The sequence below is a fragment of the Tachyglossus aculeatus genome, chromosome 23 (assembly GCF_015852505.1).
Source record: "Tachyglossus aculeatus isolate mTacAcu1 chromosome 23, mTacAcu1.pri, whole genome shotgun sequence".
Lineage (NCBI taxonomy): Eukaryota > Metazoa > Chordata > Mammalia > Monotremata > Tachyglossidae > Tachyglossus > Tachyglossus aculeatus.
In genome coordinates, this window is record NC_052088.1 from 16234545 (window position 1) to 16250699 (window position 16155).

The 16155-nt window shown below is 44.7% G+C and overlaps 1 protein-coding gene across 2 annotated transcripts in view; it reads right to left on the bottom strand.

Moving 5' to 3' along the window:
- OCLN (occludin) overlaps positions 1 to 14809 on the bottom strand; it is a 31715-nt gene extending 16906 nt beyond the window's left edge. For both annotated transcript variants that reach the window (XM_038765818.1, XM_038765817.1), the window contains exons 1-4: positions 14749 to 14809; positions 11850 to 11966; positions 10614 to 11292; positions 8743 to 8904 (exon numbers count right to left, since the gene is read on the bottom strand). In XM_038765818.1, coding sequence (XP_038621746.1) covers positions 8743 to 8904; positions 10614 to 11292; positions 11850 to 11899 — 891 coding nt within the window. In that variant the 5' untranslated portion in view covers positions 11900 to 11966; positions 14749 to 14809. The remainder of the gene's footprint in view (positions 1 to 8742; positions 8905 to 10613; positions 11293 to 11849; positions 11967 to 14748) is intronic.
- Between the last annotated feature and the right edge of the window lie 1346 nt (positions 14810 to 16155).

A 16155-nucleotide genomic window follows, 5' to 3' on the forward strand; every position in this document is an offset into this window, starting at 1 on the left:
ACAATTTCTTTAGCCGATCTAGAAGGTCTCTTGCTAGGATTCCACCGGAACAGAATCAATGAGTTGTCAGTGTTTCGATCATGGTTAGCATTGATCGCGAGTTGATGCTCACTGAGTAAGGGCAGTCCGCTGCTGTTCTGTTTGCCAATCCCTTGTGATTCAATGACTTTTTTCTGTATTTCAAAGTCACTACTGACCCAAATCAGTTGTCGGACGTTGGTATCCCTGCAGTGAATCTGTCCCATCTTTGTGGAGACCTCTTTTCCCATCCCCGGTCATCAGTGTGGTGATACATGCTCTGATCCAGGTGGTAAAAGCCTTTTGTTTCAGGGGCAGGTGTAGGATCAGTAGGTCACTTATACCGCTACAGAGAGAAGTGAGGGTGGAAAGACAGATTTGGGAATCAGCCTTGTAGACATGGTAGGTGAAGCCATGGGAGTGAATGTAAATGGAGACTAGAAGGGGACTTGGAACTGAGGGACTTCTCCGTTATATTGTACTCTCCCAAGCATAATAATAATAATAATGATGGCATTTATTAAGCACTTACTATGTGCAAAGCACTGTTCTACGCGCTGGGGGGGGGGGGGATACAAGGTGATCAGGTTGTCCCACGTGGGGCTCACTGTCTTAATCCCCATTTTACAGATGAGGTAACTGAGGCCCAGAGAAGTTAAATGACTTGCCCAAAGTCACACAGCTGACAAGTGGCAGAGCCGGGATTTGAACCCATGACCTCTGACTCCAAAGCCCGGGCTCTTTCCACTGAGCCTTGCTGCTTCTCAAGCATGAAATACAGTCAGCGCTCTGCCATTAAGTGCTCAATAATGTCATTGATTAATTGGGTGGGATGCTGAGGAAGAACCAGCTAAAGCGATTGAGGAGCAAGGCTCCGTGGGGTTGTAAATCCAACCCTTGAAAGCTATCATTCTAAGAAGGGAAGATTTTTTTCCAGAATATATCAGGCACCGCATCTGGAGCTGTCCTTCAACAGGAAGTCTAGCTTCACATAGGGCAACTCTGTTCACTTCAAAGCTGGTTTAGTTTGTGTAACAGATACCATCTTTCTCTTTGTCACGTGCATTCCTGATGTTTCATGAAACAATGGCTTTTAATCTTCTATACCTTCCTGGACCCTAAAAGTAAAGCTCCCCAGTCACGGCACTCTGGTGATCCCAGTTTAGTTTTGGTGCCACGACTATGGGGAAGACTTTTTCTAATCCCCTGCCTCTCCAGGGATGAACAGTGCTTTCATAAATGAGGCTGTTCAGATAACCAGGGTGGTGCAGGGTGGCAGTGCTGCTGTGTACTTCCTCACCATCACCATCATCATCTGCGAGCTCCGCACACCTGCTTGAGCTCTGCAGCTCTTTGGTGGCAGCAACCATCAACCTGAGCATATATCATATCAGCCTGCAGCAATACCTGAATCTGAGGGGAGGTGGGATGGTTCATCCCACTACATTAAAGGGCCAAAACAGTTATTCAGTTATCCTGGCTCCTCCTCTGCCTCCCACGCAATCGATGGCATTTATTGAACATTTTCTAGCAGGACACTATACTACAAGCTTGGGAGGGTACAATATAACAGAGTGGTCGCTCAGTTCTGGGTCCCCTTCTATTCTCCATCTCCACCTATTCCCTTGGAGAGCTCATTCACTCCCCTGGCTTCTACTACCATGTCTACATGGATGATTCCCAAATCTCTCTCTCCAGCCCTCACTTCTCTCCTTCTCTGCAGTCTCACATTTCCTCCCACCTCAAGGACATCTCTACTGGATGTCTGGCCAGAGCCTCAAGTTTAACATGTCCAAAACGGAACTCCTCATCTTTTCACCCAAAACCCGTCCTCCCTGTCTTTCCCATCACTGCAAACAGCACGTCTCAAGCCAGAAACCTGCGGATTATCCTCAACTCAGCTCTCTCACTCAACCCACATGTTCATTCCATTACCAAATCCTGTCGCTGCTACCTTCACATCTCCGGCATCCACCTCTCCCACTCTATCCAAATAGCCACCATGCTGATCAAAGCATTTATCACACATCCTGCCTTACAACCGCATCACTCACTAACCTCCCCGCCTCCTGTCTCTCCCCTCTCCAATCCTTAGTTCATTCTGCGGCCTGGATCATTAAATAAAAAAAAATGAGTTCACATCTCTCCATTCCTCAAAAACTTCCAATGATCACCAATCCACTTCTGCAAAAAGAAACTCCTTAGCATTGGCTTTAAGACAAGCATCTCACTCTCTCCCTCTAGACTGCCAGCTCGTTGTGGGCAGGGAATGTGTTTGATTCAATAAATACAATTGAACTCTCTCCTCCATACCTCGCCGGTTTTCTACTACAACCCAGCCTACACACTTTGCTGCTGTAATGACAACCTACTCTCTTCACCTCGATTACTTTCTCACCACCGACCCCTTGCCCACCTCCTTCCTCTGGTCTCCCTTCATATCTGACAGACATCCCCTCTCCCCTCCTTGGAAGACCTGCTAAAATCACATCATCTCCAAGAGGCCTTCTCCGACTAAGCCCCGTTACCCCTACCTGCCTTCCTCTCTGAATCACGGGTGCGCAACGATTTGTAATTATAATAACGATGGTATTTGTCAAGCGCTTACTAGGTACAAAGCACTGTTCTAAGCACTGGGGAGGTTACAAGGTGATCAGGTTGTTCCACGGGGGGGCTCACAGTTTTGATCCCCATTTTACAGATGAGGGAACTAAGGCACAGAGAAGTGACTTGCCCAAAGTCACACAGCTGACAGTTGGTGGAGGCAGGATTTGAACCCATGACTTCTGACTCCAAAGCCCGTGCTCTTTCCACTGAGCACACTGCTTCTCTTTTCAGCACTTGATATTCATCCCTCCCTCAGCCTCAGACTTGTTTACATATCCTTAAACTCTGCAACTGATTTTCTGCATCTCCCCCTCTAGACAGGCTCGTTTTGGGCAAGGATTGTGTCTACAACTCCATTGAACTGTGCTTCCCCAAGCACTCAGTACAGTGCTCTGCACTTAGCGCTCAGTAAATACCATTGATTGATGGTTAGAGAACCCCCCATCCTCTATTAACCGTGCCTGTGTGGGAGGAAACTTTCTCCTTGCAGAACGGCTACTGTTGTTGTTGGTCAGGCCTGGCGGGGAAGGGGCGGGCACTGTACTGTCAGAAGGAAAACAGAGTTCTTAATTTGCCCATTAATATGGCTCAATTTACAGTCCGCCAGAGAGAAATATGACTTTAATCTCAAAGATTCACCGCCAGGTTTACAATCTGCAAATTAACCTGCCCCGTCCTTGGAGCACTTGTTCTTGGAAGAGTAAGTGGTACTACTAACCACCACCAACCGGTTCTTCCAGTTCTTCAGGAATTTTACCCACACACGATGCTCTCCCAAGCCAGAGTCCACACACGGCTATTTGGCTTTCCTTCAGATTCTTCCTCCTTGAGGCCCCCACCTCTGGTCTGTGCTGGAAAGCCTCCTCTCCTGAGTAGTCCAGGCCCTCCAGTTCCCCAAGCACTTACTCTCAGCCCTACGCACCAAGGATATGCCCGTCTTTTATTTTCACCTCTGCATTTGTAGTCCATGGCTCTGCCACTTGTGATCCTTGTCTAACTGCAGGTTGTAGATTCCCGTTCAGCTCTCCTCCCATACACGGTACGTCAATGGACAGCACTATTGAAGTGAATGGGAATTTGAAGGTGGGAATGCTCCAGAGTCTTTTACTTACTCCTAAACTTGACCACCACAAACTGAGTATTTTACTTATTTTGCTCCCATTCCAAGCACTTATGTACATAATTATTTTTGTATACGTTCAACTATTTCAGTGATTTAATCTGATACATTTATCCTCCTTCCTCCTATGCCCCTGTTCATCCTGTCCCACTATTTGTACGCGATTTTTATCTGTCTCCCCCCATTACGTTGCAAATTCCTCGAGGGCAAGGGAACGTATCCTTACCTCTGATGCATTGTCTTAGTGCTTAGTAGAGTGCTTAGCACTCTGCAGACACTCTACCAAGGATGAACGGAAAGTTTGAACCTTCAGCTGTAGTGGATCTTTAGCTTGTGAGCGCACCTAGCTCTCCCCAGTTCAGACAGCATTCCTTTCAACAAGATCCATAAAGCCATTTTAGTTGGCATTGGAAAATGTAGGCAGTGCCCACAGTAGCCTGTCTTCACAACTATCTGTCATCATTAAATTCTTCGGAGCCAACACCTTCATTTCCCGTCCTCCCACTCTCCTAATTTTCATTGCTGCTTCAGTGGACAACCTTTTGGACCAGAGTGGGAAGCTGTAACCAGTTAAGAGACAACCTCTGAATTCTCCATTTGTGAGCGGATCAAATGTGGAGTTCTCATCTCCAGAGACTAATAACGTACCTCGATGCGCCACTGAGCTGCAAGAGACTGTTTTTCTTTTGGGGCAGCCACTGGAGCTAATCGCGAAACCCAAAGCCGTCTGACTGCCATCAGATGTCTAGCACTCAACACTTCGCCCAGCTTGAGGAGTAGAAATAGTATTTATTAAGGGTTTATTGTGTGCAGAGCATTATACTAACCACTGGGAAGGAATTCACTGGTGGGAATTAGATACAGTTCCTGACCCCTGGGGAGCTCACAGTAAGAGACAGGGTTTGGTACAATAATATTTTAATTTAAAAATCAGAGAATGTGCCTGGATAATAGTCTGAGAAAGCAGACTGTCTATACTCCATTTTGTCATGGATGAGGAAGGGGACAACTGACAAAAATCAAGGTAATTTTTCAAAACTGAAATGAATCTTACAGAAGGGCAAATTTGGGGCTCTTATTTTCCCCATTTCAAACTCACTAGCCACAGAAAGTCCGAGGTACCACAGCTATGAATCAGTCAGACAGCTAATCTCCAACCACTTTCCCATCCAAGCGGTCAGGGGAATGCCTGGATCGGCAGGCAGGTAAATGCTGATCAATGCTACCAGCAGCGGATTAAGAACTGTCTGCAGAAGTCACTTAACTTCTCTATGCCTCAGTTACCTCATCTGTAAAATGGGGATTAAGACTGTGAGCCCCACATGGGACAACCTGATTACCTTGTATCTACCCTGGAGCTTAGAACAGTGCTAGGCACATAGTAAGCACTTAAATACCATCACTATTATTGTGAAGTCAAGAGTGACTGAAGAAAAACTCTACCATTAGCATTCAAGACTGGATTCTTTTTTTAAAAAATTTAACTTCAGGGGAAAAGAAAAAAATGTTTCACAGCCTGTGTCTCCCTGAAAACAACTCAGCGTCGCACAATTTGTTCGTATTTGGGTTTCCTGAAATTTGGCCGAGAATCTTTGCAAATACCTGCACCATCAGCACCGTCATCTTCAGGAATAACCTGTCATCTTTCACTCGAAACTTACAGCACTCGGAATTGATAAAACCCTTATGACAGTCTGATATCAAGTCTGATAAGGGCCCAAAGGTCAGTAGGAGTCTTGAGCTGTTCATCTGGCACTGGTCTCCCATAGGCTGCTTTACTTCCAAGCTTCAAACCATAAGTAAACAAATCCGAGTCAGTAAAAACCAACACACCCAGAAACCTGCACCGAAACATTGACTTCATACGACCAGTTGCAACAGTTCACAGTGGATTGTCCTATTCCGCCTACACGTGACCTTGCCTTGGACAAAAGCCAAAAGAAATCTTCAGCCACCGGCTTCCCCTCAGATGTTTCTCTACAAAACAATGAAAACTACCCACCAATTATCAGAGGCCAAGGGGGAAAAAAATGGGGGACATAATAAAGTACCAGACTCCGGAAGCCACATCAAGGGGTCCAAAAAAGTGGCATAATGACCAATGTTTCCTAAATGCCTTGGGATAAAGAGGTGCCACTCACACAGGTAGAAACACAATTCCGTCACTTTATGAGCCTCCATCCTATTACGGCCAAGGGTTAGAAGAATCTAAATCTCCTCCCCTGATCTCTCTCCCCCTCTCCAGGCTCATGTCTCCTCCTGCCTTCAAGACATCTCTATTTGGATGTCCACCCATCACCTCACACTTAACGTGTCCGAAACAGAGCCCCTTATCTTCCCACCCAAACCCTGTCCTCTCCCTGACTTTCCCATCACCGCAGACGGCACCATCCATCTCACAAGCCCGTAACCTCGGCGTTATCTTTGACTCCTCTCTCTCATTCAACCCACACATTCAATTCATCACCAAATCCTGTCAATCCCAACTTCACCACATGGCTAAATCCATCCAAAACTGCTACCACATTAATACAATCACTCATCCTATCCCATCTAGATTACTTCATCAGCCTCCGTGCTGACCTCCCAACCTCCTGTCTCTCCCCACTACAGTCCATACTTCACACCACTGCCTGGATCATCTTTCTACAAAAACGTTAAGGACATTTCGCTCCCCTCCTCAAAGATCTCCAGTGGTTGCCCATCCACCTCCGTATCCAACAAAAACTCATCATCATTGGCTTTAAAGCAGTCCACCACCTTGCCCCCTCCTACCTCATCTCACTTCTCTGCTGCTACAACCCAGCCCGCGCACTTCGCTGCTAACTTTCTCACTCTGCTTCAATCTCGCCTGTCTCACCACCGACCTCTGGCCCGGGACGCCCTACCTTCTCAAATCCGCCAGACAATTACTCTCCCCCACTTCAAAGCCTTATTAAAGCCATATCTTCCCCAAGAGGGCTTCCCAAACTAAGCCCCCCTTTTCCTCATCTCCCACTCTCTTCTGTCACCCTGACTTGCTTCCTTTGCTCTTCCCCCTCCCAGCCTCAAGCACTTATGTATATCTGTAATCTTATTTCTTTGTATTGATGTCTGTCTCCCCAACTCTAGACTGTGAGCTCGTTGTGGGCAGTGATCGTTGTTGGATTGTACTTTCCCAAGCGCTTCGTACAGTGCTCTGCACACGGTAGGTGCTTAATAAATATGATTGAATGAATGACTGAATGAACGAGGGCTTTCACCGGAATCCTTAGAAAATCAATTCAACCCTCAATCCGAGTTTGCGACGGCTCCTTGCAAAAGTAGCGGGGAGAAGGAACAGTAGTTACACCCTGGCGCTTAGCACAGTGCCTGGCACATAGTTGAGTGCTTAACAAATACCATAATTATTATCAGTAGTAGTAGCTAGCCAGCCAGCCTGGTTTTTCCTCCCACTTGCCCAGCCCACAGCCATGAATCTCACTCCTAATTCATCCTGGGGGACGACAGTGGTTTCCCTCCTCTGTTCCCGACATATATTTTTTTGCAGTGAAACATGAACCCTTCTGTACTTAAGTTTCACATACTGCCGCCCCTTCCAAAATACCTCTGCAGAGCACTGACAAACAACATGGGATAGATACATCACGTGTTATGAAAAGCAGCAAGCGAAATTTTAAATCACCTATCTGCCTCACCCGATGGGGAGAGCATCCTGTTATTTCCCTCTTCAAAAGTAATTTTAATTCAGTGTTTCTCTACTACTTGATGATCTGCCTTTATCCCATTCACCTTCTAAAATAATATATATATTTTTAAATAGTAAAAGGTAAGGGCATCCAGTTCTCATAAAGCAACTCCAAGGGAAAAATAAACAACAGTAGCTTGGGGCAGAGCAAACTGGAGGGCCAGACTCCCAGAATCCTTCGCCTGGTGGCTTTGGGGTGACCATTCATTCATTCAATCGTATTTATTAAGCGCTTACTGTGTGCAGAGCACTGTACTAAGCGCTTGGGAAGGACAAGTTGGCAACATATAGAGACGGTTCCTACCCAACAACAAGCTCACAGTCTAGAAGGGGGAGACAGACAACAAAATATATTAACAAAATAAAATAAATAGAATAGTAAATATGTACAACAAAACAGAACATGGAGACTGGTGTCAAAATCGTCAGAACAAATAGAATTAAAGCTATATGAACATCATTAACAAAATAAATAGAATGGTAAATATGTACAAGTAAAATAAACAGAGCAATAAATCTGTACAAATATATACAAGTGCTGTGGGGAGGGGAAGGAGGTAGGGCCGGGGGGATGGGGACTGGGCGAAGGAGACGCTCGGGATGGCTTATGTAGGGAAATGTGATGTTGTCACGGGCATCTTTCTCCAGAAGACCCTCAAATTGATGTGATCCTGAAGTATTTCTAAAGGGGGACCCATGAAAGCCCCACTCGCTCCACAGCCTTCATGGTCCCCTCAAGGATCAATGTGAAATATAGTGTTGCCGTTCAACTGCACTTCAGTTGTTCAGCTGTTCACCTTCACCTGCAAAATGGGGATGAACACCGTGAGCCTCCCATGGGACAACCTGATCACCTTGTAACCTCCCCCGTGTTTAGAACAGTGCTTTGCACATAGAAAGCGCTTAACAAATACCATCATTATTATTAACTGCAGGACTAAAAAGCAGGAGCCGAAGCAGAGGAAGCCTGGGTGACGAAAATTAAAAAACAACAACAACAACAACAAAAAACCCAGAAATATAAGCATCCGGAACCAGACAGTTGAATACAAAACCAGACGACCAGCCTCCTGAGGTAAGTGTTTCTAATGTAAGATGTTTCAAGGGCAGAGTTACCAGCCAAGTCCCTGATTCAACACTTAGTGTTGACAACACAGAACAGCCGAAATCCCCAGAAGCTTCAGTCCTGGAAGCTCTGTCCAGTGGCCAAGTAGCTCAAGGAATCCGCCCCACCTGCAGAACACACAGCTTAACCAAGTCGCTCACTTACCCATTCTTCCACGTTAGGGGGCTGTTCGTCATAAACTTTTTCCTTGTCCCACAGGATGTTTGACTTGTCGTATTTATCCATCTTACTCCGGGTTTTTACCGCAAAGAATATCATTAGGGCGAAAGCCACAAGAACCAGGAATCCCAATACAATGGCAATGGCCTAAAGAGGGTGGAAGTTAAAAGGAAGAATTAGCCAGCCTGCTCAAATTTAGATGGATCCTGTTTCACCAGACTCTCCCTTCCCAAGAAGATTCTCAGTGAGGCTCTCTAGTAGATTGGTCGTAAGAATTTCCTTCCTAAGATCGATTTAACAGGAAAGTAAGAGACAAAAGAAATTTATTCATAACACAAAAGACTAACTATAGCCTCTCCAGTATTAAAACAAAGCTATTCCCTTGAATGGGATCTAAAAACAAATACCTCTCCTAGAGTGAGGGGAGTGAGGTCATATTTAAGGCTACGGTCCTTAGTACAGCCTCATTTAACTACCGATTTCCTGAATTTGAAAGTAGTCTTACAAAGTAGTTTAACAGCAGAAAAAATATTTGTCCAAAATTTACCAGCCCACCCTTCTCCTAGACAGTACACAGTGTTTTGTTTTTGAAAAGAAATACAATTTAGCTTTCTTTCTACTTCCCCAGTCTCACTAGGGGGTGGGTGGCTACTGGTAAAGCTGAAGATTTATTCTGACTCACTTCCTTTGGAATTCTGTCTAGGAGAACGGCACCTGTACCCTGAAATCCACGTTAATTCCAAGATGAGGAGTTATTAGTTTGCACTGCTCTGATTACTGAACAGATCTACGACTCTGTTTCACATAAACCCTGGTTAAGTAGTAAATGAATTCTCTCAATCAATCATATCCGCAGGGAAAGGTCGAATGAAAATCACATAGTGAGTTATTCAGGAGATAGGAGTGGTGGTGACATCTTTTGTCCAGGAAAGATTAAAATATTCAAATGCAAATTCAACCAGAAATTATGCAGGTACTGTATTATACATACATTATATTACATTACGCATTACGTTGTTAGCTCGTTGTGAGCAGGGAATGTGTCTACCAACTCTGTTGTACTGTCCCAAAAGCTTAGTACAGTACACTATACATAGTAAGCACTCAATAAATACCACTGATTAGGATTTCTGATTATTTGATTATCTAGACTGTAAACCCGAGACTGTAGCTCGTTGCATGTCTACATGTCTGCTAATTCTGCCATACTGCGTTCTCCCAAGCGCTTAGTACGGTGCTCTACACAAAGTAAGCGCTCAATAAATACCAATGATTGATTGAAGGAAGGCAAGAAAATGCCCATATGAACCAGAGAAGCAGCACGGCCTAGGGGAAAGAGCACGGGCTTGAGGGTCAGAAGGACGTGGGTTCTAATCCCAGCTCTGCCATTTGTCTGCTGTGTGACCTTGGACAAGTCACTTTAATTTCCCCATGCTTCGGTTACCTCTTCCATAGAATGGGGATTAAGATTGTGAGTCTTATGTGGGACAGGGACTGCGTCCAACCTGATTAACAGCGTGGTTCAGTGGAAAGAGCCTGGGCTTTGGAGTCAGAGGTCATGGGTTCGAATTCCGACTCCACCACGTCTGCTGTGAGACCTTGGGCAAGTCACTTAACTTCTCTGAGCCTCAGTTACCTCATCTGGAAAATGGGGATTAAGACTGTGAGCCCCACGTGGGACAACTTGATCACCTTGTAACCTCCCCAGCTCTTAGAACAGTGCTCTGCACATAGTAAGCGCTTAACAAATGCCATCATTATTATTATTATTATTAGCTTGCCTTTACCCCAGGGTTTAGAACAGTGCCTGGCGCATAGTAAGCACTTAAACACCATTTAAAAAAAAAAATCCATACCTCTTGGGGGTCCACCACACAATAGTGATATAGATACTGATCCACATAGAGTCCGGAGGTCATAGGCGTATAAAACTGGTTGCAGAGAGCATAGATTTGAGTGGAGTACATAGACCCAGAAGCTTGTGCAGTTGGATTAACTCCCATTATGTAGACGATGGTAGCGATAAATACCATAATCCCCAGGATAGCACTGACTATGATCACCATCAAGTAATACTTTCTTGTTCGGGACATTCCTGATTTTATAACACTGGTAATGAATATCACCAATGCAGCAATAAAAGAAAAGGCAGCCATGGCAAGCAAGAAGCCTTTGGCCGCTCTGGGGTCGGTATAGCTTCCGCCGTAGCCGTAGCCATAGCCATAGCCGTAACTCCCTCCAAATCCCCCAAAACCACTGCCCCCATATAAGGGGTAGCCCATACTCCCTCCCATCAACGAGCTTCCGTAGCCTCGGTCCCAGGCTAGCGTGGAGGTCACACAGGCAAAGATGGCCACGCACATCACAATGATGAGCACGGCCAAAATCCGGATCACTCCCGGAGGGGAACTCCATTTGTGAAAATGAAGAATCTCATCCTCCGGGTAATAAGAGTAGGCTGGCTGGGAGAGTATTGGCTGGACGTGCATCTCGCCGCCGTATAAATCGTTGCTCGGTGCATAATGGGATGGTTTGCTGCAGGGAAAAGGACAACGCTATTTAATTACGACAACTGTGGCTTCAAGGAATATAAACAAGCTGGTACAAAAACAATTTGGATAAATACCGTAATTATTACTGTTCAGAACATACTTGAATCTATCTGAAATTATCTTTAAGGCTGTACTACTCAATAGGTAAGTGAGCTAGTGGGAAGGGCATGATGATTTTAAACGTTTTCACCTACCTAAGTCAATCTGGGCTAGAAAGAAGGCAATTCCTCCAATGGTATAGTTTGGATTGAATTGTAATGATTCCCATTAAATTCAAACTTATGATGGGGTAGCAAGTAAATTCACATCAACCTTTGACAGCCAATGTAGTAATAAAGAGTAATAAAGGACTCTGTCATATCCACGGTTCTCAACCCTCACTGTTTCACTCAACAAGCAAGTTTAACATAGCAACCAACTCTATCCACTATTGCCAGCTATAAAGATGAGGTGCTAGGTTACAAACTTCATCACAGATAAGGAACGCACACACAGTACTTGCATTTAATTATTAAGGAAATTGTCAAAATCAGGATTTACAATTCATCAGGCCGGTACGGTGGAGGACTTTCAAATGGTCTGGAAGACATTGCTGATTTGAGCGGCTAGGTGAACTTCGAGATGTACGATGTGTTTCAGCTTCCAGAACTGGTCCGCCTAAACAGGAAAAAAGGCAATTCGGTTAAGTGCTTGGATGAAAATGTCCACACTACCACTCAACAACTAAACTCAGTTAACACCCACTAGGACAAAATCAATTAACTACATGGCAAATAACCTAGTATCCTTTGATATTCAGGTAATTTAGGAGCCTGTCCAAAAAAAAATAATCCTCGCTGCTCTCATTCCCTTTAATCAGTTTTACTTTAAGATTATTTCTTCATCTCCATGACCAGCTGCTTTTCAATACCGGCTTGCTACCGATTTCCTGCGAGCGTGACAGGATGTGGGAGTTTGAAAGCCGTGTTTTAAATCTTTGTGACATGTCTAAATATTTGCCCCCAGGCAAAAAGACATTGATTGATTCTGAGTTCCCACTCCATCACCCACTCTAGCCACTCAAATCAGGACACCCGGCCCCCCACCTCCACCCCTGGTCAACTCGACCTGTCCAATCAATCAACTGTATTTAATGAGCACTTACGGTGTGCAGGGTACTATATTAAGCGCTTGGGATAGTACACCACAACAATATAACAGACCCATTCCCTACCCACGAGCTTACTGCCTAGAAGGGGAGACAGACATTAATATAAATAAATATAAATCCCAAGTAGATGGAGACCCTCAGGGACTGCAGCAGGTCTGGTCCCAAGAGGATCAGCAGTGGGCTGGCCCTTTTGGGGACGTTTTATCCATTAGAATGAACTAATGTTTGTAGGGACAGTCTCTATATGTTGCCAACTTGTACTTCCCAAGCACTTAGTACAGTGCTCTGCACACAGGAAGCGCTCAATATATACGACAATGAAAATGAATGAACATTGTTCTTGGCGGAGTGTTTGCTTCGGACTGAAAGGTGTTACTTTAAATTCCAGCTAATAAAGATTGTATGGTTTTGGAAGTAGCAATAGTAAGTTAACTAGTATCCTTGCTCAGTACACTTACCCAATCACTTCGAGTCATTTATTATACTCTCATCCCTTACCCTCTGTTCCTCCTACTCTTCTGTCTCACCTATTATCTCCCAGTTCACTCCTTTCCGGGATAATGCTACAAGAATGGCTTCTCTCCAGCCTGGGGTGGGGAGGGAGGGAGGAACATGCATGGATAATGACAATCCAGGAAGGTGAGCCATCAATCAACAGCATCCATTCATTCATTCAGTCGTATTTATTGAGTGCTCACGGTGCAGAGCACTATGTACTAAGTGCTTGGAAAGTACAATTCAGCAATAAAGGGAGACAATCCCTGCCCATACCAGGCTTACAGTCTGGAAGGGGGAGACGGACATCAAAACAAGTGAACAGGCATCAATATAAATAGATTTATAGATACAGACATAAGTGATGTAGGACCATTGGGGGCGAGAGCAAAGGGAGTGAGTGAGGTGATGTAGAAGGGAAGGGGAGCTGAGGAAAAGGTGGGGCTTAGTTTGGGTGGGAGCTTTAAGCATTTGGGAGAGTACAATGGAGGGAGAAGAGGGGATCCCTGCCCTCAAGGAGCTCACAATCAAATGGTGGTATTTAGTACTTCACATATATATAGCTGGTCTGAATCCTGAGGAGCTGAAATCCACCTGTATATATGTATATATGGTTGTACATATTTATTACTCTATTTATTTATTTATTTATTGATTTATTTTACTTGTACATTTCTATCCTACTTATTTTATTTTGTTGGTATGTTTGGTTCAGTTCTCTGTCTCCCCCTTTTAGACTGTGAGCCCACTGTTGGGTAGGGACTGTCTCTATGTGATGCCAATTTGTACTTCCCAAGCGCTTAGTACAGTGCTCTGCACATAGTAAGCGCTCAATAAATACGATTGATTGATTGATTGATTGATTGCTGCTCCTTTCGTGTTTATCATCAACCTGCTTTGTTTGCTTCATCTTTCCTTCTGGTGCCTACCACCAATCCTCCCCCATCTTCCAGGTTTATTTTTAGATCATGAGCCCCTTGGGGCTCTCATAGCAAATTTGCCCAGCACTTAGTGTGCATTGCACATAGTAAGTACTTAATAAATATTATTACTCCCTCTGCTACTTGTCCCTGGGACTGGAGTGTATGTGTGAAACTGCTGTACATCTATAGAATATGTTGCAGCAGCCCCCTTCGCCTCTCACCACCCCCAGAATGGCCAGCCCATTTCTGATCCTCCTGGAACCCAGACCTGAATCAGTCCCTGTGGTCCTCAGCTACTAAATTAATGTCTCCCCCTCTAGACTGTAAGCTCGTTGTGGGCAGAGAATGTGTCTGTTATATTATTGTGTTGGACTCTCCCAAGCTCTTAGTACCGTGCCCTGCGCACAGTAAGCGCTCAAGTACGACTGACTCATCGGTGAGAGGCATAGGTGGAAGGTTTGCTGCTGCAACATATTCTATAGGTGTTCACCAGTTACACACGTCCGCTCCAGTCCCAGGGACCAGTAGTTGTGAGAATAATAGTATTTACCAAGTACAAAACACTACAAGTGCTGGGGAAGCAGGTAATGAGAGCCCCAAGGGACTCACAGTCTAAAAATAAACCGGGGGAGGATTGGTGGTAGACACCAGAAGGAAAGATGAATAAACACAGAAAAGACAAAGTCGACGATACACCCGAAAGGAGCGGCAGGATTTCAGCTCCTCAAGATTCAGACCAACTATGTATATGTGAAGTACTAAATACCACCATTTGATTGTAAGCTCCCTGAGGGGCAGGGATCTGGTCTTCTCTCTCTATTGTACTCTCCCAAGTGCTTAGTAAAGCTGAATTGACTGATTGATTACTCACCTTCCAGGATTGTCATTATCCTCCCGCCCTCCTTCCCCCACCCCGGGCTGGAAAGAAGTCACTCCGTAGCATTATCCCAGGAGGAGTAAACTGGGAGATAACAGATGAGAGAGAAGAGGAGGAGGAGCTGAGGGAAAGAGATGAGAGGATAAGAAACCATTTGAAGTGACTGGGTAACTGGGCTGTGCAAGAACACTAGTTAATTTAATACTGATACTTCAAAAACCATAAAACCTGTATTAGCTGGAACTTTAAGTGATAGAATGGCAACACCTTTCATTCAGACGCAAGCAATCCCTCAAGATCAACGTTTTAAGCGAGGGTTCATTCTAATGGATAAAACAATAGGTGGATAGCGTGGAAAAAATAAAGACAAAATTGAAATATCAAATTTGCCCTTCTTTGAAAGTATTTTTGACTGAGAAAAGATGCCTCAGTGAAAACCGCAGCTTCAGCGAATGAAAAACACATACTAGAAAAAAAGTGGAAGTTTTGTTTTACGAGACAAAAGACAAAACTGTGATTTTTTTTTTCCCCTTCACCGTGCTAGTTAAATTGATCCTAACAGACAAGATCCTAGGGGAAGGAATACGGTGTCGGTGTTTCTCTAGAACACTCTGGAGGCTGTAGACTATTGTCTGACAAGACCTAGGAGATCATAGGTAGTGTACATTTATTATCATTAATATTAATCGTGAAAAGATGCCTAGGAAAGCAGTGATCCTGACCCTTTATTAAAGATTTTCCTTCCGAAGTAATGACACCCCCAAGGCTAATAGAATGGCATTTACAATCTAGTTTGTGGTTTCCCAACCAGAATGTAAACTCCTTGAGGGCAGGGATGGTATTTATCAACTGTACTGTAGTCTCCCAAGTGCCCACAGAGCAATGATTGAAGGATTGACTGCTCTCAATATCTGGCTCTTCTTCAGCGGTGACTATAGAAACTTTGCATTAGAAAACTTGTGAATCAGTTGGCTGAAAACCAATGTATGTAAAGGATCCGTAAAGGGAGGGAAAGCACCGAAGTCAATCAGCTTGCTCCAAACGAATCCACCTTGCCAAGGGAAATCATGGAGACCCGCGTTCTGTGACAGGACGGTTTAAAATCAGCCACAGAAAAACCTTTAATCCAGGTTTCTTCTTTATGAAAAGCAGTGTGGCTTAGTGGAAAGAGCACAGGCTTGGGAGTCGGAGGTTGTGGGTTCTAATCCCAGCTGTGCCACTTGTCAGCTGTGTGACCTTGGGCAAGCCACTTAACTTCTCTGTGCCTCATCATCTTCATCATCAATCGTATTTATTGAGCGCTTACTGTGTGCAGAGCACTGTACTAAGCGCTTGGGAAGTACAAGTTGGCAACATATAGAGACAGTCCCTACCCAACAGTGGGCTCACAGTCTAGACGGG